Raw genomic sequence first — 23,857 nt, forward strand, 5'->3', positions numbered from 1 at the left:
CATTTTTAGAAAGCTCTCAGGTTAGGAATACAAGGGGGGGTTTGGCATCTTTTCTCAAATGCTGTAGAGGTTGCATAAGAAACACATTTGGCATTTATGCATTTAAACGTAATTCAGAAATGACAGTCTGCATACACAGTAGGATGAAGCAATTTAAGGCACTCAAGCTCAGATTAGCCTGTGTTAACAGGAAGATAAATGATTGATTTTTTTCCTTCAGCTGAGGCTGGCAACCTCACCCATAACTACCAGACCAGGGTTAAAGTACTTTTGAGCTTGAGCAGAGGTTTTTCACTATGATAGTGAAGAGCTACTACAAGCTCTGCCACAGGCTAACTAAAAAGGAAAGCATACTATGACAATGCTGCTGACCAACACAATGCACACGAGAAATTCTCTGACTATTCCACAATTGCAACCTCACTTCCTAGTTTTCATCTTTCACGCCTCACCTAATTCAACTTCAATTCTCCTGGTGTCTCCAACACATGAACACAGAATTCACAGAAACAACTAGGTTGGAAAAGGCCTTTGAGATCATCAAGTCCAAATGTGTTTGAGCACAAAGGTAAGAAACATTTTGAAAGCGAAAGTTTAGTACAGACTTAAACAGAATATTAAAGCAACGTATCTCAAGCAGCTGCTGCATTAGAATTTTATATCTAAGTCAATAAAAACCTTTACCGTGGATTACCAACCACTTCAGGTTCCACAACACTGCAGGAGCCAACAAAACTTGCCTTAAGTAGGCTCAGCACAGCACCATACAAAAAGATGGATCTTGCTTTTTGAAACTCCTGTGTTTGTAATTTCTGCCTTCTTTTTGCTCATCTTGGCATATACACAACAAACGAGCACATGCATTTTGGGGCTCGAATTCCCTAAAACGTGCAAGGAGAAGAAGCCAGGCTGTTTCCCAGCCGCTAAGGAACCGGCAAACTGCGAGGAGGGCTGGAGGAAGGCTGAAAGCAGGTGTCTCCAGCAAAGCAGGGCCACACTAGAACTCTGCAGTGTTGCCTGGCAGCAAGTAATTATCTGCCAGTGTGCTGTTTCCACGTGCCAACAGCCAAAGCCCACACAGGCAGCAAGCATGGGAAAGTATGTGCGTCAGCTAAAGCTACAGCCTAGCTCCACTCTTTCTGAAGGGAAAAAAGCAGAGGGGGTTTGGAGGCTAGCCTTGCAACAGCAAGAGATTCACAGCAGCCCTGCAGAGAAGGACTTGAGGGTGCTGCTTGATGAGAAAACGAACATGAGCTGGCAGCGTGCACTCGCAGCCCAGAAAGCCAACCATATCCTGGGCTGCATCAAAAGGAGTGTGACCAGCAGGTCAAAGGAGGTGATCCTGCCCCTCTACTCTGCTCTCGTGAGACCTCACTTGGAGCATTGTGTGCAGTTCTGGTGTCCTCAACATAAAAAGGACATGGAACTGTTGGAACAAGTCCAGAGGAGGCCATGAGGATGGTCAGGGACTGGAGCACCTCCTGTATGAAGACAGGCTGAGAAAGTTGGGGCTGTTCAGCCTGGAGAAGAGAAGGCTGCGTGGAGACCTCAGAGCAGCCTTCCAGTATCTGAAGGGGGCCTGTAAGGATGCTGGAGAGGGACTCTTCATTAGGGACTGTAGTGATAGGACAAGGGGTAACGGGTTCAAACTTAAACAGGGGAAGCTTAGACTGGATCTAAGGAAGAAATTCTTTACTGAGAGGGTGGTGAGGCACTGGAATGGGTTGCCCAGGGAAGTTGTGAATGCTCCAACCCTGGTGGTGTTCAAGGCCAGGTTGGACAGAGCCTTGGGTGACATGGTTTAGTGTGAGGAGTCCCTGCCCATGGTAGGGGTGTTGGAACTGGATGATCTTAAGGTCCTTTCCAACCCTAACTATTCTATGAGTCTAAGGTCTATGAACCATGTACCCAAATCAAGATGTCCAGAGAGATGCCAGAAATCATAGGATCATAGAATGGTTTGTGTTGGAAGAGACCTTAAAGATCATCTGGTTCCATCCCTTCTGCCATGGGCAGATACACTATCCACTAGACCGGATTACTCAAAGTCCCATCCAACAAAGATCACTGCCATACTAAATGAGCCATGCAAAACCAACAACAGTTCCACCCCAAAATGGTCAGGAAAACTCCAGTGAAGACTCTAAAGAACAGGTTATATGATTCCTGTCCAAAATGGTTTAGGCATAGTTGGTCGTGCCTTAGGGTAAGGAAAAGGATCATGCAGCCTCTCAAGAAACACAGCATTCCTTTCCCTGGTGATCCTGGGATTAACCTATAGGAAGGAAGAGAATCACATCCCAACCTACCTGTCCATCCATCATCCCTCATTCTCCCACAAGTTCCAAGATGATTAACCCCTGCATTGGGGTTAATTACAGAGCAACCCAGACACAGCCGAAAAAGACCTACCCTTAAGACCTGTGTCATCTCCAACCATCTCACTCATGAACTGCCACAGTGCCGTATTCCCCCGCTTCCCCACCTCCCTTCCCACCTCCGCCTGCACTTTCAGGCTCCCTGAAGTGCCTGTGTGCTGTACGTGGTGGCAGCTGAGGTTTTTAATATGCACCTATTAAGATCCTAATCGAATCCTGCGTTGCCTTGTGTGCGTCTTGCCAGCCGGAACACGAACAAGGCACCCTATAATTCAATTAGAGGGACCTGCAGCAAGCTGATCATTAGTCTGTCAGCTTGTTAAGAAAAAGACATGTAGGGATAGGGGAGGAAGTTAAACAAAGGGAGAATTGTTAACAGCACCCCTCCCCAGTTCATGCAGAAACTCCCATACACCTAACATGTACTTGAAGCGTAGTATCTGTAATGCCCAAGCACTTGAATGACAGCTTACCGAATTGCTCCAACAATCCTTTCTCTTGTTTCAGGCAACATAAATAGTACCTTAAAAGTTGGAATTAGACTTTTCCTCATCAATTTTCCTCTGCTCAGATTCACAACAAAACACCACTAATATACATGACTACTGCAACCGAAGAAATGTCATTACCTGCCAAAACCCTGTTGACAGAGGAATGGGTGGCCAAGCCAGGTTGTCCCCGTTCATGGAAAATCCCAGCGTAAGGCAAGTACTCTGGCAGCAAGAAGCGTCTGCAAAACAAAGAGAGTGAGCTTACACAGAGAAAGACATCCCAGTGAACTACAGCTCTAGACAAAAACTGCAATTACATTGAGGAAACATTCCAGCAGACTATAGTAGGGGGAAGACTGGACTCCTCTGCTTAGCCAACCACTTCACTGCTTCAAACAGAAAGCAAGCTACAGATTACATCCTCCTTTGATCAATGTGGCTGTGAAGATCAGCATTAACCAAGTCCTTTACCTCCCACAATAGCTTCCTAATCTCAAATCAACACACTGCTGAAAATCTCCAGATTCTTTTCTCCTCCTTCTGCCTTCACACCATAGCCCCAACCTGCAGGTAAGAAGCAAGAAGACCACGCTTCCTTCCAATGTCACATGTTTATACTAACTGATCATACTAGCACCCAATCACAATCACAAACTAAGAATACAGCAGCTCCGTGTAAGAAAAGGAATCCATTTGAAAGCTGTACTGCAATGGGTATCTCCAAGACTTCCACACCCTTTGATATGTACAAGCCTTACCTTGGGACAAAGCGCCCCAGCGACGGTGCAGACATGCGGGCATTCCGAGGAGCTCGGTGCCTGGATCGGTCTCCATTGTCCCTTCAGCAAAAGCAAAGAGAAATTAAAAATACATTAAAAATACTGTGTCATAAAGTATTCTCCAAGAAAAGAGAAAACCAACAACTTCACCTTGCCATCCTGAGTATGCTACTGAGATTTGATGGCTCTCTTGTGTAAGTCACGTTTGTAACGTTCCAAATTCACACAACTCACTGTATCAGAGACTACTGACAGTTTTACATAGGGATTGCCTCATGTCCAGTTTCTTCGTTGTATGACAATGTCTCAAAAGTATCAACAAAAACACAGTCAACAAATCAATGTCAGCACCTGAGTAAATGAATGAGAACCCTCAGAATGTGGACTGGGGGAGCAAAAGCAAGCACACCTCAGTCCTGATGAGAACTTTCTGCTAGTCAAAGGGCTCTATTAAGTTTCCCTTTTTCATTTCCAAAGCGCAGGCAAAAGAGCATAACCTGCAGACTATCCTTTTGTGCTCCTTCCCTCAAGGTCCAGCTTAAAGTGCCATCAGTGTTTAAGATAATCTCATCTTTTGCAAGCTTTTCCAGTGAAATCAGAAATGTCAAGTGGTATCAAATAAAACTGTACTTCCTCAAAACACTCTCATTCTGTTTCACCATAGATGTGTGGGCCTTGGGAATGAGGGGAAAGGGTCTAGTATCTATTGTCCTAGAGCAGACACATGAAAGTCTTCTTCTCAGGAGAGCAGTGCAACACTGATCAGGTTATCCAGAGAGGCTGCGGAGCTGTCATCCTTGGAAGTCTCAAGACAGGAGCTAGACAGAGCCGTGGCTGGCCCAGTCTGGTTTTGACAGTAACACCCCTACAACAAGCAGGAGGCCAAAGTGGAGCACCTCCAGAGCCCCCAGCAAACAGAATCCCTGATGTTGCATTCATAGGTCACAAGAGGAGCTGTAATTATACAGCACTAAAACTGCAAGGAAAATAATGAGACTCCATTAGTGACTCTGGAGCTCTAAACAGACCTCTGCAGCGCTTTATTCTCCATTCAGAAATCTACTCTCTGCATGACCTTGCACAAGTAGCAAGTCTGTTCTCCCTAGATCCCAGGTCCCCATCTGGAACTGCAGCCCTGCTCGTCTCCTTCCCCTCCAGCTGTGAGGAGAATATTACTCGCAGAGCCTTGGAATCGCTAGGAAATGGAATATTCCTTATGCAACACACTAGCAGCCCATTCCCAACTGGCTCCAGCAAGCTGTGCATTTTACAACTCTTCTTTTTTGTTTTGCTTTTTTAAATCAGTGAGCAAGAAACGTGGGCTCAGAAGAAAGTCCATTACGTGGCTGTTTCCCACACACTTGAGGAATCAAGAACACAAAAGCAGAGGTGGTTCTGCAAAGCTCGGTAGCATTCCAAGCTCTTTCACCTAAACCAAATCTAAATCCAAGCTCAAAGCTTCCATTTCTCCTCCCGCTGTGGACACAGCATTTGCAGTTGGCAGCCAAAGCCGTGCATCACCCTGAGGTTTCCCTGTAACCACTGCAGGGTTCCTGAAATTAGCCAAGTAAAAGCTGCTGCTGTTCTTTTATCAGAGGCCTTCAGCCTATTAAGATGCGGATCAATAACAGAAGGAATCTTGCAAGCTCCAGTGCTGACATACCAACTTTTCCTGCTAAAGAGAGAAGGCCAAAGGGAAAAGGAGTGTCATCTTGCCACACAAAGTAAGAGCTAGTGAAAGTCAGACAAGAAATACACTTTTTAAGAGCCCATGTAACAGTTTAGATGAAGCTGATATGCAGCCCTGGGAGAAAAACAGCAAAGTGTTTTTCAGGGTTTGCATTTGCTTTGGACAGTTACTACAGTTACAAGATGCTTTTGAAAGGGAAAAATCCCAGCAGGAGGAACCACAGCAGGACTGCACCCTGCAGAATCTCCAGCTGAAAAGGATCTCTGCAGCAGGGTTCAAAAGGAATGAGGAATTAGCTCCACCAAACAAAAGAAAAGAAAGGAGCAAAGTATCGTACAGTCCAAATCAAGAGACATAAAGAAATTAACTGTTCAAGTTCTTAAAAACACCATTAACAATGCTTTCAGCATCCACAAAAACATTTTAGGACCAATTTTCTAAGCAACAAGCCTTTCTGATGCAGGAACTCCTGTCTGTACTGCCCCATTCACTGTGCATACAACCCTCTGCCAGTACAAAAAGCCTAAAACGGAAAAAATAGAGACTTTTCTTCAGTTTTCACCATGTCAGACACAGCCTTTACTAATTCAAGAGGCAGAAATCTATTTTTAATATCCCCTTTAAAAACAAAGCTTAAATAAACCCCACACTCCAACTGCCGCTGCCCTATAACTCAAACAGCAGAATTAGGAACGAGAAACAGTGACTACCCTTGGAGAATTCCTATTTACAGCCATGAAAGTGTAAGCTACTCCTCTTTAGCACAGGGGAGTGTATTACTAAACATTACTCTGAATCACTGATTTACAGTCATTTTGATCTAAACTCCCATGCTCCGCTACATGCAAGGGTGTTTTTAAGGGTCTAGTGCTGAGCAGCCAGAACAGCTGATATTACACTGGTACCAGCTGAAGATTATTTCTGCACCTTCTAAAAAGGAAAGAGCAGCGAAGATGGGTGGCACTTTGCGTTATTTCTGTCCCACATACAGCCTGCTGACATAGGGAGGAGAGCAGATGTTAGCACAACTGCAGTGCCAGCGGGAAGCGCTCCGGCAAGGAGAAGTTCCCAAAGTTCTCCGAAGTAATGGTGAAAACCTAATGCTCCACTTTCTATTTAGCATCAACTACCTACAGACTCATTAGCTAATGATTTGCAGTGGAGAGTTTAATTAACATAACCTCCAAAAGTAGATCCCTCAGAGTGCGTGTGTCTACATGAAAAAAAAGCCTCTTCTGTAAAGCAACTTGATAACCTTGCAAAAGCGAATGAAACAAAAAGGTGCCACAGCAAGCGCTGTAACAGGGTTATAAAGGTGTCCTGCAATGCTCTTTGGTTTAAGTGCACTAGCAAATACGAACAGCACAGGGAAACTTCTTCAGTGAAAAAAGTAATAATGAAGGAACAAAGCAATTCATTGCATACGATGCAGGGGAAAGAACAGAAGTAATCAGCACGTAAGGTGAGAAGGGAGATTTAACACTGTAATTATTAACAGACTAATTTGTCTCAGGAGGAAAACTGCAAGAACCAAGAAATGGTCAAAACAACCTAAAGGTCTGCCTTAAAATTCAGGTTATTCATAATTTGTTCAGATACCACGTGGGACAAATCAAAACAGTGATATGGATAGTAGGAGTTGGTAGGGGAAAACCAGCATTAATACTAACACAGAATGGAGCAGGAAAAGAAAGCAATTCCCAAACATCTAGGAGATTTATGGACATTTAATAGGGCGTAAGAAGGATGAAAGTTTAGGATAAACTGGGTAAGAGAGTCAAATCTCCTTGGATTTTCCTGCTATTGTTTCGTTTGCTTGTTGAGAGAAAGGTTGACCAATGTTAAGTATAATGGAGTAGCAACACCAGGTCTGAAAGCAGAGATGGAAATGCAAAACTTTGCATCCCAAAGTTTGGAGAAAAAGGCAGTCTTTTTCATCTGGTGATGGGTTCAAACTCAAATAGGAAAGATTTAGGTTATATAAAAGGAAGAAGTTGTTCACTGTGCAAGTGCTGAGACGCTGGCACAGGTTGCTGACAGAGGCTGTGGCTGCCCCATCCTGGCAGTGTTCAAGGCCAGGTTGGACACAGGGGCTTGGAGCAAGCTGCTCTAGTGGAAGGTGCCCCTGCCCATGGCAGGGGGTTGGAACTGGAGGAGTTTTAAGGTCCTTTCCAACCCAAACCATTCCGTGATTAATAACTGAGTGGATACAGAAGATAGTCAAGACTATCAGAAAAGGAAAAGCACTGTGTTACGCTTTTCTATCTTGGCAAGAATTCTCCTTAATATTTAGAGACTGTTGTATCAGGAAGCGAAATTAAACACACGGCATGGGATTTCTAATGCAATCTGTTGGTCTAACTGTTTCCATTGTAGTCAATATTAAAACTCTCACTGACTACACTGCCAACAGAATTAGGTCAACAATGACCATTTTGAAAAGCCATTTAATTAATAGAGCCAGCATCAGTGAGCCAGGCAAGTTCATAAGAATCAAATTATATCAGACCAAGCCAATTGTTCCATATTTTCAGCATTTTATCGTGTTTCATGTGATCCAATTTAGAACACTAAATCAATTTCTACTGCAGAGTTTGGACACTTACATACAGTAGAAATGCTAAATAATTGGTTAACTGGCATCTACTACTAACACCCTTAAGGGTTGGCAACTGGATTCAGTTGCACCACCTTGATGTAACAGAAAAACCCCACAACAATAACAATTTCTCATTACTTCAAACTTTCAGCATCTCCACTTACTTGCTGTCAGTTTTTAACACTGCAGGAGGTTACTTCAGAAGAGATAGCACAGAGGGCAGGAGTAGCACAAAGCAAGAAGAGCAGTAGTACAAAGATTGTATCAAGAGTTCAGAAGAGGTTATCAGAAAATGCAAACTTATTTGGCTTTAGAGGTTGGTCAAGTCTGATCCCAGGTTCTCTAAAGAGGGTACCTATAGGTTGTCATATTACATTGACCATGGTAAGGAGGAAGCAGATCCTAAAATCTTGCAATTCACTTCACTGATGTAGATGGAAACAGATGACTTACATCCTGAGAAGGGAGTACTCAGAAGAGCTGCACAGGACTACAAGACAAAGTGTGTGCTATGTTATACAAAGTGTATAGAAGTAGAAAAAGGTGAAGAGTAGAATGTTACATTTGGTGGTGATTCCAAGAACATGTCAATCACTTCCCAGCACCATCCTGATGGGTAAGGGATGTAACAGTGCTGGGAACACCATGATAGAAAGTTCACTACTGGCTTACGCCTGAGAGGAGAAACAAACACCAGAATACGTTAAAACTTCAGTTTTTCCTCTGTCTGATCCTGCAAGGCCCTGAGCATCTACAAATGAAGTTAGGGAAAACTAGGAGTGTTTCTAGGAAATAAGCCTCTCAAAATAGAGGTAAACAAAACACAAATAAAACCTTAACATTCTGAATATTTCAGCAAAATGCAGGTATCCTAGAATGCAACAGGAAAAACCACGCTGCAAGTTGACTGTACCTCTGACAGAGAGATAGAGTAGCTGGAATAACATCTCCTGGATCAGTAGAACTAGTCTCTTAATAGGAAAATACAGGTGCCATCCAGTATATCCACTTTACTCAGAGTTGTAAACTCAACCCAGAAGAAGGGAACCACCCTAATTATGGCTCTAAGGACAAGGGTATCTCACCTAAAAACAGAGCAAAGATTCAAGACAACTGACTTATCTCTGAGCAGATACAAACACACAAGTCAGGAGTACTGATCTCTCAAAATGGTACAAGCATTGACGTCCACAGACATTAAAGCGATGAAAACACTGATTTGGAATATATATAAGCTGGTAAAAATGAAAGGTATAAATTTATCCACCCATCTCTGAAGGTTATGACTGTCACCAAAAGAGAAGTACTTATGGTAGAACAGAAGGAGAGGAGACAACAAGAAAATTCAAGCAAAGAGAAGTATCTGCTACACAAAAAGCCATTCTTGGCACTGCATGTATTAGGAGCTTCCCAAGTGTAACACTGGAAGCCAAACAAAATTGATGACTGAAAATATTAAGAGAAACTGCAAAAAGCAATGCTGTCCAGCTGGAGAGACAGGAACTAGAGGAATAGATTTTGAACACAGCTACTTAATACAGTAATGGGTAAGTTAGTCACCCAAGGCACGGTGCCTTTCCATCTTCCTATGTTCTTTTGAAGGCTAAAATGCCAGTCTTTCGCCAGCACTTTTTTCAAAGGAACACCAGGGAAAACTTACATCTATTTATCAGCTAAAAATTCCTATAAAGCAGCAGACTGCTGAGTTACTAATGGCTCTCCTGACCAGAGGGAAACAAACCCCCAGCCTTGATTACCTCTCACAGGACTGTTCAGGGGAAAATGTATTTTCCAGATTAAAAATGGCACTTCAGAAGATCAAGTGTTTCAGAGAAGCATCACATAAGAGAGGATTTATCACCTGGTCAAGAGAAACAGCAGCACTTTCCCATTAAATGCCAAGGATTAATTGCTTCAGAGAAAGACTGATTTGGAACCAGGATGAAGCACTCGCTCTGATCTAGGCACAGTATCCAGTCGTCTCCATTTTAATCACCTCACTGTGTGGTGGGATCACAAATTGATAATGTGTTTCACAATAAGCCTGATACACTCTATAGCTATAGTGAATCATTAGAAAACAGAAACAGAGGCCAGAGGAACCCTACTCCCCAACCTAGACTTGGTACATGAGTATTAAGGAAACCATTGTATTCAGTGTTTTATTAACAAAACAAAACAGGACATCCAACACTACAAGTACCCTTCCTTTGAGACCCCTTTAATTAGCCATTTTCAACCATCTACCCAAACATGAGCCTGGCCAAGGAAAACAGTGCTATGGCTAATTCTAATCACTTGGAAACTTCACAACCGGTGCTCATTAAACACAGTTTGTAGCACAAACATAACATCAGCTGCCCCATCAGGCCTCAATAGAATCATACTGCAATAAAGTGTCAAAAATAAGCAACAAGGTTTTTTTCTTAAATATACTGCACTGTTATGCTATTGCTCTTGCAAAGGAAACAGAAATGAAACCATAACCGCACAAACAATGCTTATCTGTTAAACCTATAGGCTTGATGAATGCTAACCACTGCCTGCTCCGAATGGCCAGCAACTAAGAACAGCTTGCTTCCTAATCACTCCCATGAACTCCAGACATCACCTATGAGGTGATCTAATCTAAGAGTTTCACAGGCACAAAATAAAAGCAAAAGGAAAACTATGACCAGAGCTCCTAAGCAGCAGAAAAACTCAGATCTACCATCTTGACATCAAAGCTGTTTCTGCAAGCCCAAGCAACCAACAGTATGGAATATGATGTAAACCTTTCTGGCAACTGCCATCTTTCAAAAGGCGCTCATTCTTTCACTGCCCTGCCGTGAAGACACTTGCCTTGCTGGAATGTGACTTAATGGTAAAACAACATTATGCTGGAGAGGTTAGCAATATCCTGCAGTACTGCTGCAAGGAAACAGTCACTGCCTGTCACTGCATCCAGGCAGTATTATTAGACATTAAGTCCAAGATAAGGGGAATATAAAAGACTGTCACAAAAGATAAAGATAAAAAGAATAGGGAAAATGAAGCTGCAGGCTACTATGAGTAGATCACAAGCCAAGCTAAGACTAACTAATTCTTGAAAAATGAAGTTCAAAGAGTAGATTCAATATCATTCCCATTCATCCAGGACTTGTTAGCATTCTTAGCCTGCAACTGTATTTAAGATGATGAATACAATTAACATAAATCATTGTGTTTCTGGAAGCAACATCCCAGCACTAAGTGCTCCAGAAAGCTGTAACAGGGAAGAGAAAAAACAACAAAGTGACCACTAAGTTCCATGTAATTCAGATCTGCCTTGAAAGTCACCTTTCATAATGCCTATGTTCATCAAAACCACTTACGCAGAGGAAACAGCATCAAAATCACAAAGGGGTTCTGTGAAGCAAACAATAAAGGCAGCTACATACAATAAATAACAATCCTGGTTTTAATATCTTTATCTGAACTCAAATAACAAATTGCTCAAATAAGAGAGACATCACAATATATCCCATCTAAGACTTCCAGAAAGAAACTGCTGGGTTTTCTGCAGTATACTGATGTGTCATGAATCCTAAAAATCCATTTCCATCAACATTTAAGTGACATGAGAGAGCCCATATAGATTCTCACATCTCCTACTACATCTTCTGTTAACCTCACATGTAAACATCAGGATGATAAGGAGAAAAAGTAAACCCAGCCTAATTGCTTTTAGGAACCTTGTGGTTTGGATATGTACCTTTCTACCGCTACATCAAAAGGCTACCACTGATCAAGTCATCTCTTACAGACCTTCACTATGCCCTATCAGAACTTAGCACGTGGTATCCCATCCATCCTGAGATGTCAGCTTAAGTTCTAGTCACCCTACAGAGTAAACCTCTTTCCCTACTTCCCTATGCTACACCATGGACCTCTATGGGCTCCAGGGCACAGCCTGCCGCACCATGGGCTGCATCACAGGCTGCAGGGGAACCTCTGCTCCATTGCCACGAACACCTCCTGCCCTCCTTCTGCACTAACCTTGGTGTCTGCAGAGCTGTTTTTCCTCACATATTCTCACTCCTCTCTCTCCAGCTGCAATTGCTTCCGTGTGTTAACTTTTTCCCCTTCTGAAATTACATTATCCCAGAAGCACTACCACCATCACTGATGGGCACGACCTTGGCCAGCAGCAGGTCTGTCTTGGAGTCAGCTGGCATTCGTTCTATTGGACATGGAGGAAGCTTCTAGCAGCACCTTACAGAAACCACCCCTGTAGCCTCCCTGCTGTCAAAACCTTGCCATACAAACCCAATAGAGCTTCTCTCCCCCCAGTGACAGCACTTGTCTTGCTGTTCAGGAGCTGCAGATCAAAAGCTCCATACTTATTTAAAGTCTCAGAAAAACCTTTAGCCATTCCAATCTCTCCTTTCTCCTGCCAAGAAAACCTGGCTCCTATTTGAAGAAGTTTCTTTTGCAAAAACTGAAGGTTGTAACAGGAAGGATAAAACACACTCTGAAATACATGAGTGCACAGTGAACAGCTGGGAAGGAGGGCAATAAAGACCAAGACTGGCTGTGCAAAGAGTTCTACCCATGTGCTCTTAGTAGTTGTTGAGCTAAGGGAAAACAGCAGGAGCCTTGTAAATTGATTGCATTTCTGCAGATTACTGCTCCCATTGCTCTGTATCTCTAGCAAACAGTGGTATAGAATCAGACTGAAAAAGCAGAGACAGCAACAGACCCTCCTGGGAGGAAGGAAAAAAAACAGGAGAGAAAGGAGAAAAGCTGTACACATTAGAAGAGTGTAACGTCCAAGCTCCTTCACATCTATATTTTAACAGGCAGCCCACCCTCAAAAGCAGACGAGGACTCAGGAAAAGTCACACCTTTAGCCTTGGATGGAAAGCCTTTATAGAACTGCAGTGCAGGATCTGAGCAAGGCTTTCAGACAGCAAGCTGGTGCACTGTCCTATACATACGCTTTTCAGTCTGACAGATAAAATGAACCTGTATTTGTTCCCACACTTGATGCAGGCAAAAAGGGACATAGATGGCTAGAATTCATCTGCACAAACACCTTCACATTCTGATTATGGTTACAGCATTAGAATCACACATGAAACAAAATCAGTTTGTGCCATCTGAGGAGTGCTAGCAGCATCACTCACCGTCTCCAGCATCTGAGCTCTTCTAGACTAAGGGAAGTCTCTAGAAGGGGCCCAGCCAAACTTGTTGAAGAAGTCAAAAGAAAAGATAGTTTAGCTCTAAAAATCTAATTTTTCTATGAGATACAAACACAAAGCACAGAAAACATCCCTGGAAATGAGGAATTTCAGCCTCTATGATTTCTCTATAAAGAATCTATTTTTACCAGTTATGCTGGAAGACTAAAATGACACCATTCTCCATTCAAAGATTCTTACCCCAGAATACCAGAAGCTTTTTCATTTTAGCTTAGGATTCTGCTAAAACTAACCTTAAAACCCACACATATCAATCTATCTGTTAATAACCTAATATTACAATCTGTATATACACTACAAACCATATTAAATGCTTTCATGCAGACATGACTAAGTTTACAGTTGTCAGTTGTATTCAACAAGCAGTGAGATGACAACAGTGACAGGTTAAACACAGGCAGCGCATGGAGAGAGATAACATCTTATTAAACCAGATAACACAGGTATAGCTGTGTCTCCCTCCTCCTCCCCTGTCCATTAAAGCTGGTATAATAGAAGGATATTACTAATGCCTATAAAAACCACCCTACTTCACATTCTTAGACCAACACTACTGCTACTGCTATCACAAGCTAAATGTATTTGTGAATTAATTCAAATGAGATTCTGGAGAAACTGCATGCAGAAAATGAGATCATTAGACTGGCACACAGGAGAAGAGGCTTTAGATTAAATTCAGAGGCCGTAAGCACACCAACAGTGCAAGTTTTTCATGCCCCTTACTAGGGCATTAGGTAAGCAAAGCTGAAAAGATATAAAACGGATCTTAAAGGAGAAAAAGCCCTCAGAACCCCACAAAAGACTGAGAGCCAAGAGTCTCCCTGGCACACACACAGGGCTCTCTCCTTGCCCAGAGCTCCATGTGTAGTAAAACCAGCTGGTGTCTAATGCCCTTTATATCTTTCTCCTGATCTCTAGGAAAATAAGAGAGAATATTTATTAATTACATTAACCAGTTTAGAAAGATAAAGCATCAAGGCAATTTGCCATGGCTTTTATATTAAAAAAGCCCCACTGAATTCTAGGAGAAAAGCATGAGCTGCAGATAGCTAGAAACACGAGCAACTCCCTGTCCTACATCAGATCTGGAGAAGCAGAGAAGCCAAAGCATCTAAATCAGGGCAGGAAAAGAAATACATGAAGAAATACACGACTCTGCTCATATGAGCAAGCAAAGGGGGGGATAGAGGAGCCAAAAAGAGAAGCAAGAATTTTGTATGAGATATTTCATTGTGAAGTGTCAGCAGAAGAAATCAAATGAGTCACGAGAAGTTCCAGCTCTAAGGACCCCCGCACAGCAGCTCCCTCTCATCAGCCAGGAGAAATAACGAAGTAGAGAAGGGAAAAGGCAGAATGGCTTGAATGCACAGACCAGAATTCAATATGAAATATTCAACCAAAGAATTCAGCCACTGCACGTTAAGGAATCAACACTTCTTTTTGCCCAGTATGAAATGAAAGACAACCTTAGCATAGCTGATTGAATTGCTTCCCTGACTGGGTGCTCTCACTGTGTGAGTATTATCTGCAGGGGAACACACTTCTCTGCAGGCTTTTGCCCAATGCTCTGAATTAAGAACTTACTATTTTTATTTGCCCAGCACAACAAGCCACCTCAGACAAATAAAATGGAATAATGGAAATAAAGGTGCTTGAGAAGCACCTGCCTCACAAAGCCACCATACTTCTCCTCTTCTAGACCACAAAGCTGCTTAGGACAAGCTACTGGTCTGTGATTCTTCTGCATTATCTCCCTTCATTTACATCTTAAACAAGGCCACAAGGAGAGGGGAAGACATTCACTCACCTTGTACTTCTGAATATTCAATTGCTGAAACATGAAATGACAGCTACACAGAACAACATTCTAAGAGAGAAAAAGTCTACCACCACTTAAAAAGTGAGAAAGGGATTAATATCTTGCATTTCTGGGAATAGCTGGTGTTACCAGTGCCCTTCATAAAGGGACTTCACCCTGACACAAAGGACGTGGAGCTTCAACAACATGCCATCTCAAGTATGGGGCACTGCAGCAAAGGAACACGAACATCATGATAGTAGCAAAGTTGACAGCATCCTCTGCTGGCAGCAGCAATATAAAAGCCCAAATTTTACAGGAGTTCACAGTTCCCATCAAACACACCTCCCTAATACACTACCACTGAAGACTACTTCTATGACCATGCTCAGAATCACGCTAGGTTTTAATCACAATATACACAAAAGGGGAGGGAGGGGAGAGGTGTGTAGAAATAAATCAGTAAAATACTTAAAAGTACTCAGGGCAAATTCCATATCTAAAAGGCAGTGACTGAACACAGACTAGAAAGATCAAATTCTCTTTCCTTCTAAGATGGATTTTAATCGAAATTCCTGAGCTTTCAGTCTCCATGCCATCTAAGCAAGCCATTGCTACCATTTATTGGAAAGGGTCTGCAATAAATTTGGTTGCTGGGATTACACTGGGTATCACTAGAAATCCAAAAGCAGATGCTGGAGAGCAGACTTTGTAAGTTTGTCAGAACCACTCAGAAAGAAATACAGTGGCTCACAGCGGTGCTCTCCTAAGGTTTGGATGCAGTCATTCCTCACTTTGACACAAAAGGTCATTTGTTCTCCTTCCAGGAAACAGCCTTAATGCAAACTCATGATCACCAAGTCCTCCAAAAAAACAGTACCAGGAACTTCAGCTAATTTGACAAAGCTGTACAGATAGAACAAAGTAAAAGTAACAGAGCATGTCTGGCTGTTTCCTACAGCCTTAGACCAAAGAACCACTATACAGTACCTACAGACAAAAAGATCATCCACAGCACAGAGTTTACTTCTAAGGACACATGCTTTCTGCAACACACTCAGTTACTCTTAGTGGTTCCTGTTCTCTCTCAATATTTGAAAGCTCTAATAAACTCTTGGCTCCCCATCAGTTCCATGAGAGAAAGATTCTTCTTTTCTTTCTTTAACCAGTCTTTTAAGTGTGGTTGAGATAGCCTGATGTGTTGAAGGTAGCCTAAAGCATCCTTAATTTTCCTAACAGAAATGACAAGACTCATTTGTAGCAATCACTGCTCTAATCATTTATTGAATGACTTAACTTAAACTGTTCCTACAGGAAGCCTGAGATATCTTTGATTGGTAAACAGTGGGAAGCCACAAAGCGGTCTTGTGCTGACAACAGACTCAAGCAAGAGGACACAGCAGCATGCACACTTACTCAAAGTCTTCAAATTCCAGATCGTTTCCCTCTACAGATGGGCTTGAGTTCTCTGAAGTGGAAGAAGAGGAGGAGGACGAGCGGAGACGGTTTTGTTGGTATCGCATAGAGCGCTGTCGAATACTGTCCCTCCGGGAAAGATACTGGATCATCCTCTGAGCATAATATGCAGCAGGAGACAACCTGAACAAGAGACACATGGACTCATTACACAGGTATAGAACAACAACCAGTCCTATTTTTCCTTCTGAGCTCCAAGTGTCAGGACAGTAACAGCGTATCACAGAACTGGCTGTTTCCATTTTATCCATAAGTAAGACAAAGTGAATAAAGAAAGCCAGTAAAAGTAATTTTCCCTTTATACACTCCCAGATGATTCCCTTCTTGTGTAGACAGAACCACTACACAGTACCTATACACCAAAAGCTCATCCATGGCACAGAGAAGTTTGCTTCTAAGGACACATGCTTCCTGTGGCACAGTTACTCACTGTTAAAAGTCCAGAGACCTCAGATGCTTGAATGATCACTTCTTTAGTCTTACTTAGATTATACTTGAACTCTAAGCTGGAGGGAGAATAGGAGATGACAATAACCCTCCCGAAGTAATTAGACATTAAGATGTCTATTCCTGTAACTTCTAGCTCCCTACTCCATTCCATACATGTGTTTGATTTTGTTCTTTTGTACTCAATTCGAGTTACCAGACTGGTACTTCCCAGGATCATGAAAATACAAACTCATTTCCTACAAAGGCACCACGAGCAAGGGACTGATAATGGAGAGAGCAGCACTAATTTTAATCTACAAATCAAAGTGTGAACAGCTTTAAATAAAGAAAAATAAAGCAAATCCCTTCAAACGAACAGTGAATTCCAGAGGATAGTCTAGCAATTAAAATACACTCATCTGCAAGCACAAAGAGAAGTGGCCTGTCTGCCTTACAGGAATGCTACACATCTTCAGAGCAGAGTTTCAAGCTAAATTTGTCTTACAGTGGACGTCATCATCAGCCACGAAGACTCTAGAGTATACATTTAACTTTATAGTGACCAATACCACACAGTTTCACTGTGTTACACTACAACCAGCCATAAAAACGCCATCATTATCACTGACTGTGATTGTTAGAAGTCTTTTATCTTCTCTCCTTTCCAGAGCTGTGCTGATTCTATGGGAACATACTCGGAATAATTTTTGCTTATATATGGATAATTTTCACATCCACTACAGCATGAACAGCAGTAAGTCAGACCAGGTCTGATAAAGCACTCTGCTATCCCTAAAGGATATTTCAATGGAAAATTACATTTAATAGTATTTCTAGAGACTGCTCCCTGGAGCAGCATGAAAAACAACGTACTAATTTTTCAAGGGATAAATCGTATTAATGTTGTTTTGGCTGCAGGCACCCAAAGACACTCAATCTCCTATTCTGCTATACATTCAGTGCATATAAGCAAAAGAGAAGATGTCAAGAAAGAAAGGAATTAGAAGTCACGCAGACACAAGGAGAGAGTCCCTTCTCCAAGGTAAGCTGCCCATACCATAGTAGGATGCCATCTTGGTAAAGAGGCAAGTTTAGTAGACAGACTACAGGCTCAGGGGTCTAGAAACCCAGTCGCTAGGTAGCAAGAGGGTAAAAGGAACCACACACTGTTTGTTTTGGATTCCTCCTGGATCTTTTATGCACTGTTTGATGAGTTAAAGCTGTTCATGCTTATGTAACGCAGAAGGCTTTGCTGTACAAACACAGCACTTCTCTCTACTCCCCCAAAGACTTAATAGGCCAAATATAAAAAAGGCATTACAGCAGTGCACTCATAAATGAGGAATTGTTCTCTTCTTTGGCCTTCTTCACAAGCCAAAGCCTCTCTGTATGCATAAAAATAAATCTACAGCATAATATGTGCATATAGAGGAAGAAAGGAACATGGAAACAAGGCAACACTGGAAAACATGAACAAAGTGGTCTCAGCAGCCCAGCAGTGTAATCACTGAAACTTTTTTCTTTGCTAAAAATCACACCAAGGGGGAGTTTTACAGAAGGAGATGAAGAACGAGTGTTGTAGACATTGTCTTCTCAAATTATGCAGCACAGCACATCATAAGATGATGCTTGTTGGAAGAACAAGAAACAGTAGGCAACAAAGGTTGGCCGTAATGGATGCTGAGATGCCAGAATCAGCTTCCTGACAGCACATGGAATATAGACTGGACAGACTGTGAAAAAGATTTCTAAAGACAAGACAAGAAGCTTGAGTTTGATACACAGAGAGAAGGTGCAAGGGACAAGGTACAAAAGGGCAGGAACATATTCCAAGCAATAAAGAATTAATCTTTGCAGATGAGTGCATGCAGGGGAAAAAGAAACTGTTGGGCTTTATCTGCCTTTGGAATACAGTTATAACAAATCAGAATCAGAGCTGAGAGCTAGCATAAGAGGTGTAGCTGTCCTGGAGGGAGCAGCAAGATGCAAAGCAGCATAAGAAACACCAGTTAACATTAAACATATCTCTTCAGTTCACTCAGCTACTGAACACAACTGTAAATCAGCCCCTGACCCAAGTTAGTCTACCAGCTGGTTAAAGACACACCAGTCAAAGCAGGCTGCCTGGCCTGTTTATGTCTCACCTGTGCTTCTCATAAAGCAGTGGCAAAACACAGCGAGAGGTTATTCAGTAGTTCTTAAACCAAGTTTGCATTCACAGGACATTGGTATTTGACAACACCAAAGAGCTAAACTAACCTCATCTCGGAGGTGACTGGAGCCCATTTGCTGGAGCAGATGGGTCAGAAGAGGAGAGGCTATGCTGTCATACGTGACCACCACAGAACTAGGCACTGAGTGGGAGAAACACTGCAGTGCAAAAACCAGAAGCAAATAGCTGTCTCATCCAACAACCACGTTATTGAGAGGCAGTGCTTCCTCTAGGCATCCAGTGCTGCTGGCTGGCCAGTGAGAAATGGAACTGAGAGAAGGAAGTATTTTGCTAACATTAGTAAAGTTGAAGTATCTTGCTCTAAAGGGCATCATGAGTACTAAAGAGTAAGCTACTACACAGCAGTGTCCTCAGCTACAGCCAGATATCCAAACCAGCTGGCCATATTTATGGAGAACAGGAAAATTTTTACACAAAGGCTGCTTCTCTTCATCCTCCATCGTTTTAATATCTTCTTTAGAATTAAAAGAACAAAAATCACAAAAACATCAACTGGAAAATGTCTAGACCCAGTTCCCCAAGAAAGCCACAAGAACTGGTATGTCTGCATCCAAGAGCACCACACTGCAGTGCAGACCCCCAAATTCCCTAACATTTCAGAAGTACCAATGCCACTCATCAACCCTGCCTTGATGCTTATGCCCAGGATGTTCACTCATACCTCCAAATGTCTCTCAGTCAGCAGACACATTTCAATTGACACCTGACTGGTGTCAATTATTTCTTGGTAGTATCTATGGTGGCATACATACCACCAGCCCTTGGTGGTAACTTCTGGTTGCTTCCATTCCACTTAATCCTGCAACTCACAATATTTGGCCTGAAGATCTCTTTCCCAGTAACTTTCTAGCAGCTTAGATGTTTTTCTAGAGAATGCATTTACCAAACACCCTTGTGATGCTTTACAGAAGCAGTCTGGGAGCATCTTTTTAAGTATTTCTATTACGAAAGAAAATAATGTAGGTTTCTTTGATTACACCTTTATTTGATCCCCCTGCAGACTGTTTTCTGAGCTCAGTACATACGGAAACTGCAGAGAATGACAGGACAGCCAAGTTGACCTTAGAGAAGTTCAGCAAGGGCACTGAGAAAGACTGCTGCAATCCACATCAGAATATTCATTCTAAACCTGATGGAACTTCATAAAATGTTCCCCCTGCCTCACTCCTGACCTAGGTTATTCAAGTGTGACACCATTACAGACAGTAGATGCAGAAACAAAACTAACGCATACGTACTCTCTCAGAAATAATTTCTTCAAATCATATGGTTTAAAATGAAGAAATAAAATGGAAAAAAACCCCACACCTCTGTTTGAGACAGCTTGGTCTTAAGGAGGTATATTTTTAATATATAAACACACATACATCTATAGATTTATGCTTATTATATTTAACGCTCCTTTGTTTCGCTTTTCCACTTTGTTTCTTAAGAACATCTGAAAGTCTTATCTTTCCCTTACAAACTTAGGATGCTACAAAAAAAAGCTCACAGTACCATTTCTTTTAATCACATCCCCAATTCCTAACAAGTTAAAGGGGCAGATAAAATAATCCTGCTAGCCTCACACATCAGTGAGGTTTATGAAAGAAGACTGATTTCACTCCACTTAAACTTCCAGCTCATGCTGATTATGTATCTCTGAATCTCATCCTCCAAAAAGGACAGCGACACTTAATGGAATGAATTAACCCTCTTGGAAGCGGTTTCAACACTGGACTTCTCTTTCAATCCTCCTCATGAACTCAAGCTACTACAGCATCTACCACAATCTAAAACCACTTGAACTGTCAGATGTAGAGCATCACACTGCTTCAAAAACGGCCTCAAGGTGAAAAATACTTCTGACAATGCTCCTTATGCTAGGAAAGGTCTGGGGCATTGACCCCTTTACACACATTTTGTTGAAGTTCATCATAGCAGAGATCTGACAGAAGGAAAAAGAAAGAATTCAGTAACCTAGACAGGCCTTCCTCCTTTTCTTTTAAAAAGGCAGCTCCCAGAGCGCCAGAATGAGTTCCTACAATCTCTGCTGAGGAAATCTGCCTGCTTTGAATAATGCATTCCAGAAATAAGGAATCATGCACTTCAGCCATTTAGCAGCTCTTGGCATTCATAAATTGACCTGACTCTAGCAATATCTTTTAATTAACATTTATAAAATATCATTTTCATCTTTCCAGGTTAATCAGTTCCTTTACCTGTCAGTAAATCAATTGCCATTTAGAAAGCTTTTACATTTATCAGCATCATTCTGACATGCTGTCACCAAGACCTTTTGCAGTTACCTAGGTTGGTTTCTCAGCCACCTTAGATATTAACATAGCACACTCCACCTTACTTTCCCCTCACTACAGTTTATTTACATCATTCCTGAGCCTTTGAATCATCTTCACAAAGCAACTTTCAGGGAAAAAAGCCTAATGTAAGATTTCACCTGTACAAGGCTTTATCTACAGAGACAGTTAGCAAGGAGTTATTTACCAGCATCACTATACCGTCTGGTCAGTTTGCGACATAGCCTTTTATTTCAGCACGTGTACTTAGAGCATCATCTGTATTAAAATGCAGATTTTGTTGTTAATGACGTAAAAAAGTCAGATAAATAAATAGACAACAAGCCAAACCTCCTTCAGCAACTTAGATATTTCATTTTCACACACTGGTATTCCTGTACTCTCCCTTATGATAAATCCTAGTAGCTTTCAATTCATGCAGCTATGCCAAAGGTCCCTAAGAGGCTAGAGCAGATATATTTAACACTTAGTGAATTTTCCTCATTCATAGCTTTGTTAAACCCATCTAAAGGAAGCTTATTTGTCACGATTTATTCTTCGAAAGCTTCCCAAGCTGCTTGCTGTTCACGATTCTATCATTTCTTTTGACAGAGTCTGTAGGTCACATTTTCCCATCTGTTGCTTTCTTAATACACTGAGTAGAAACTGCAAAGATCACCCCTTTCCATTTTTGATAACTCTGCCATGTTTGCTTTTCCAAGTCCTCTGAAACACTCCCACCTCTTCTGAAGATTAAGCAGCACTACAGGTGTTTCCATGTCTAATGTCAGTGATTCATGACTCTTCAGAAATAACTGTCAGTATTTTGTTCTTAGTTACGTATACATAACATCCTGGTTATGCTCTTTCTCATACTGATACATTTATGGAAACATTCCATCCTTCCAAGCACGTTGTCTGCTCACACCAGCTCCCACCTGCCTTGACTTCATTCTCCCTTACTCCTGAATTGGCTATTTGGTTTTTCTTCATTTTTCTTCAAAAGAGATTTCAAATTTATTGATATCATCTCATTTACTGTTGGACCTGCTTGCCACCTAGTGTTCTCCATCCCAAATGATTTCAGGAAGCCTTATCTGCTTACTTCAACAGCAATTTCTTCCTTTTTCCTCATTCTCCCCCAGTCTTAATAGCATCTTCTCCTTTGTTTGCATCCTGTGCTCATGGCAAGTCACTGAGGAGGAGATGGGCTCAATATATGAACCACTCCCAAAGGATTTAGTGAGTTATACTAAAGTTATGCTTTTATTTATGAAACTTAAATACCTTTAGATTGCATTTAGCGCTTACCTAGCTGGGTCTGGGTAGATTGGATGTTCCCGGGACCCTGCTCCATCATAGCGAGATAATGAAATGAGGGAAGACTCCAACAACCTCCTAGAAAGGAAAAACAAATGATGAAGTCCAAGACCATTCAGGAATATCTTCCTTATTTATGCCCTACTTTCTGAAACTCCTAAGACTATTTCTGTCATGAGGGTAGAGAATTCTCCAACATACTGAATCACTCACTGATGGCATATGTGTTTTCACCACGCAGCTATTCAAGTGTAACATTCTCACTGCACAGGAGAAAGAACACCTCGAGTAAGAAAGAGTGGTCCCAAACCCATTTCCAGGTTTCAAGAGAAAGATACAGATGACACTTCTCCTTTGGAGATAAGCCATCATTTGCCAGGTCTATAAACACTGCTGCATTGGCCATCTGTCAAACTCTTACCTACTCAAAGGTGGCTACACAAGGAATGGGCCAAGGAGCAGGGTCAAAGAACACACCTCGGCATGTGGGCTTTTAGGGCACCGCTGGTGTTTATTCACAGTAAGACATTCATTCTTAGCTTCAAGGCTCTGAAAGAGAGGTTTTCAGCCACAAAAAGAAATAATAATGTTCGTTTCCTCTGTATCTTAATCAGCCACAGGGAGAGATGAGAAATCGTCACTCAAGAAGTAAATGTATGCAAATGCAGCCAGACAGCTTGAATATGCAAAAAGTAAGTCTGAGTCATGAAGGCAGCAGAATCAAAAGTATATAGCAGGAACATGCCCTCCACCCCAGCTTCTACATGCACCTCTATCTAGCTTCTTGTCATAAAGCAGAGGATAGCATTGTTTCAAGACTGACTCATTCAAGCCTGTTGCAGCCATTAGATTAACACAAGAGCGGTGATTTGGGGTGGGTGTAGAGAGTAGAAAAATCAGCTATCAAAGTTTATAAGGCTGCTAAGATCTCTTTCAAGTCTTTTTGTATCCAAACTCCTGCTAAATTTTGTCTTTGTAACTTCATGAAAACTGTTGTGGTTTGAAAGTCAAAAAGGTCCAACAAAGCATCTATCTGTTCTATTCACCTACACACACAATTGTCAAGAAAGGTTTGAACATATCAGTCTTAACCCCACAATTCTAATTTGCACTTAAGCATTTGCAATGCAGGACAGCACGCATCCATCCAGGAAGCAGGAAGAAGG

The 23,857-nt window shown here is 41.9% G+C and overlaps 1 protein-coding gene across 7 annotated transcripts in view; it reads right to left on the bottom strand.

Annotated features, from left to right (window-relative positions):
* Positions 1 to 23,857, bottom strand: part of AMBRA1 (autophagy and beclin 1 regulator 1) — a 133,426-nt gene that overhangs the window by 76,996 nt on the left and 32,573 nt on the right. For 4 of the 7 annotated variants that reach the window (XM_080617551.1, XM_080617548.1, XM_080617545.1 and 1 more), the window contains 5 exons: positions 22,683 to 22,769; positions 16,374 to 16,556; positions 13,085 to 13,144; positions 3,628 to 3,708; positions 3,008 to 3,108 (listed from right to left, as the gene is read on the bottom strand). In XM_080617551.1, the coding sequence (XP_080473677.1) occupies positions 3,008 to 3,108; positions 3,628 to 3,708; positions 13,085 to 13,144; positions 16,374 to 16,556; positions 22,683 to 22,769 (512 nt within the window). Of the gene's footprint in view, positions 1 to 3,007; positions 3,109 to 3,627; positions 3,712 to 13,084; positions 13,145 to 16,373; positions 16,557 to 22,682; positions 22,770 to 23,857 lie in introns of all 7 variants that reach the window. The other 3 variants (XM_080617549.1, XM_080617547.1, XM_080617546.1) reach the window with 2 other exon arrangements.

Source organism: Psittacula echo (assembly GCF_963264785.1).
Source record: "Psittacula echo genome assembly, chromosome: 5".
NCBI classification, from domain to species: domain Eukaryota; kingdom Metazoa; phylum Chordata; class Aves; order Psittaciformes; family Psittacidae; genus Psittacula; species Psittacula echo.